This window comes from Octopus sinensis, unplaced genomic scaffold (assembly GCF_006345805.1).
Source record: "Octopus sinensis unplaced genomic scaffold, ASM634580v1 Contig19793, whole genome shotgun sequence".
NCBI classification, from domain to species: Eukaryota; Metazoa; Mollusca; class Cephalopoda; order Octopoda; family Octopodidae; genus Octopus; species Octopus sinensis.
In genome coordinates this window covers 15,001-17,500 of record NW_021836618.1, presented here as the reverse complement: position 1 = coordinate 17,500, position 2,500 = coordinate 15,001, and the positions used below count along the sequence as shown (strand labels likewise).

Genomic DNA, 2,500 nt, shown 5'->3' with positions numbered 1-2,500 from the left:
TTGTTGTGGTTGTGGTTGTTGTGGCTGTTGTTACTGTTGCTGTTGTGGTTGAGGGCTCCTGATAGAGTGGAGTGTTGTAAGCTGCCGTCTGCGTCGCCCTCGTCAGCGAGTCTGTCGTGACAATTCAAATTTTCGTTGCTGTTGTTGTTGTTGTTGTTGTTGGTATTGTTGTTGTTGTTCGTGTTGTGACGATGATGGTGGTGGTGGTGATGATGATGATGATGCTGGTGTTGGTGCTGGTGGTGGTATTGCTGTCGGTTCAGGTTCGGGTTGTAGAGATGCTGTTGATGAAAAACCCGATGCCGGTGGTTCGAACTGGGGTCGCTGCTCTCGTTCACAGCCATTATGGCCTCGATGCGGGTCGCAAGCCGACCCCCACCACCACCGCCACTGCCCCCGCCACCGCCACCGCCGCCTCGAAGTTTCCCAGCGGCGTCTGCTATAATACTATTCTTCTTCTTCTTCGGCTCGCATTCAAAGGCGCCGTCTTCGGCTGTCTTTTGGTAGTCGATAACTTGAGTCAGCAGATTGATATACCGGATGGCCAAACGCAGAATCTCATTTTTGCTGAGTTTCTTGTCGGGTGGATGGGTGGGCACCAACCGACGCAACTCTGCGAAGGCTCCGTTAACGTTCTGTTGTCGCCAGCGTTCACGACTATTGGTAAACATCCGCCGCGCCATCTTGCGGATCGGCATCTCTGTAATGGCGTCGCTGAAGCGGCGTCGAATGGCGGGGACTTTGTTGCGCAGGTCCAGGGGGTTCTCGGAGCTGTAGCTGGCCGAACGCGTACCCAGCTCACGCGACGCGATCAACGGGTAGGCGCCGCTCTTCAGGCAGAAAAATCCGGGGGTCGCCACCGCCGCCGCCGCCGCCGACGCCGACGCCGATGACGACGACCCACCGCCGCCTCCACCGTGGATAATGGCCGCCGGTGAGGGAGGGTATGGAGAAGAGGAAGGAGAGGAAACGAAGAGGGAGGAGGTGGAGGAAGATGGGGATAAGCTGTGCGGGGGCGGGGAGTTGGCTGGCATCTCTTTGTTGTTTTTGTTGTTGTTGTCGACGATGATATTGTTGTTGTTGCTGATTTTAATGTTGTTGTTGTTATTGTTGTTGTGGTTGTTGTTAGCCAAAGGTTTATTGATGACGAGGCTGAGCTTGCCGGAAGTCAAGTTCGGGTCTTTGGTGTCTGCCATGATTGCACATTTACCCAGAATTCCGTCTGCTTGAGAGTCGATGGGTCCGCCACGACTGCCGCAGCGTCTTGTAATTCCCGTCACCACCACAACGTCACCGCCGCCGCCGCCGCTACCCGCCGCCGACTTCTTCTCCCCGAGGATATTCATCTTCTCCGGATTCAAGACACCACCGCCACCGCCACCACCACCACCACCACCACCACCAGGAGCAGCAGCAGCAAGAGGAGGAGGAGGGGTGGAGGAGGACGTTGGGAGGGTCGAGATTTCTGGAGAGAACACGTTGTCGTCGTTCATGTCGCAGTCGTCATCGTCATCATTATCGACGTCATCGTCGTGTCGTTCTCCTTTCCTCCTGGTGACCACCACCACCTCATCGCCGTCCATCTCCTCCGATGTCACTGAACCGGAACATCTGTAGCTCTCCACCACCATTTCGCTCTCCTCCGATGTCGTCGAAGAGCCTTTCAGTGGCGATCGGCCGTTGCCGTCGTCTCCTCTCTTCAGCACCGCTCCACCACTTCGTCGCAGTTGCATCAGTCTGACTGCTTTCAGTTCAACGCAGGCCATACTACTACTACACAAAAACACGAACTACCTTCTCAGCTGATGTGACGCGGGATCAAATCCGGGTTGCTTCCAGTTTTCTAAAAATTCACCAATCACCTGAAATATAAAAAGAAATATAAATTGTCAGTTGATTGCAACGTCAAGAAGTTGTTATTGTTATTGTTGCTGTTGTGGTGGTGGTGGTGGTGGTGGTGGTGATACTGTAGTTTTGATGTTGCTGGTGCTAGTAGTAGTGGTAGTGGAGATGGTGAAGGACAGAATGTTTGAGATAGGCATAGAAATCCAGATAGATAGGTAGAGAGAGAGAAGAGAGAGAGAGAGAGAGACAGGCAGATATATATATATATATATATATGGCGGTGGGTTCTGTGTGTGTGTATGTGTGTTTGTTTCCCACCGCCACTTGACAACCGGTCTTGGTTTGGTTTCGTCTCCGTAATTTAGCGGTTCGGCGTAGAGGACTGATAAAACAAGTACTGGGCTCTGAAAAAAGTGCGTATTGGGGTCAATTACTTCCACTAAACCCTTTGAGATGTTGCCCCCAGCATGGCCGCAGTCCAATACCTGAAAAGTAAAAGATACACACACACATACACACACACACATACATACACACAAACACGCATACATTGTCTCGCAGTCCTATAGTTTGTGTGTGTTGGTGTGTGTGTTGGTGTGTGTGTATCAGTTTTTGAAGTTGTTGAGGGTCGACTCATGTTTTCTAATTCCGGTGG

The 2,500-nt window shown here is 52.1% G+C and overlaps 1 protein-coding gene across 1 annotated transcript in view; it reads right to left on the bottom strand.

Annotated features, from left to right (window-relative positions):
- The window catches only part of LOC115232181 (putative uncharacterized protein DDB_G0277255), a 2,241-nt gene extending 358 nt beyond the window's left edge, over positions 1-1,883 (bottom strand). The window contains exon 1 of the mRNA XM_029802025.2: positions 1-1,883. This exon is cut by the window's left edge and continues 358 nt beyond it. Coding sequence (XP_029657885.1) covers positions 1-1,766 — 1,766 coding nt within the window. The 5' untranslated portion in view covers positions 1,767-1,883.
- Between the last annotated feature and the right edge of the window lie 617 nt (positions 1,884-2,500).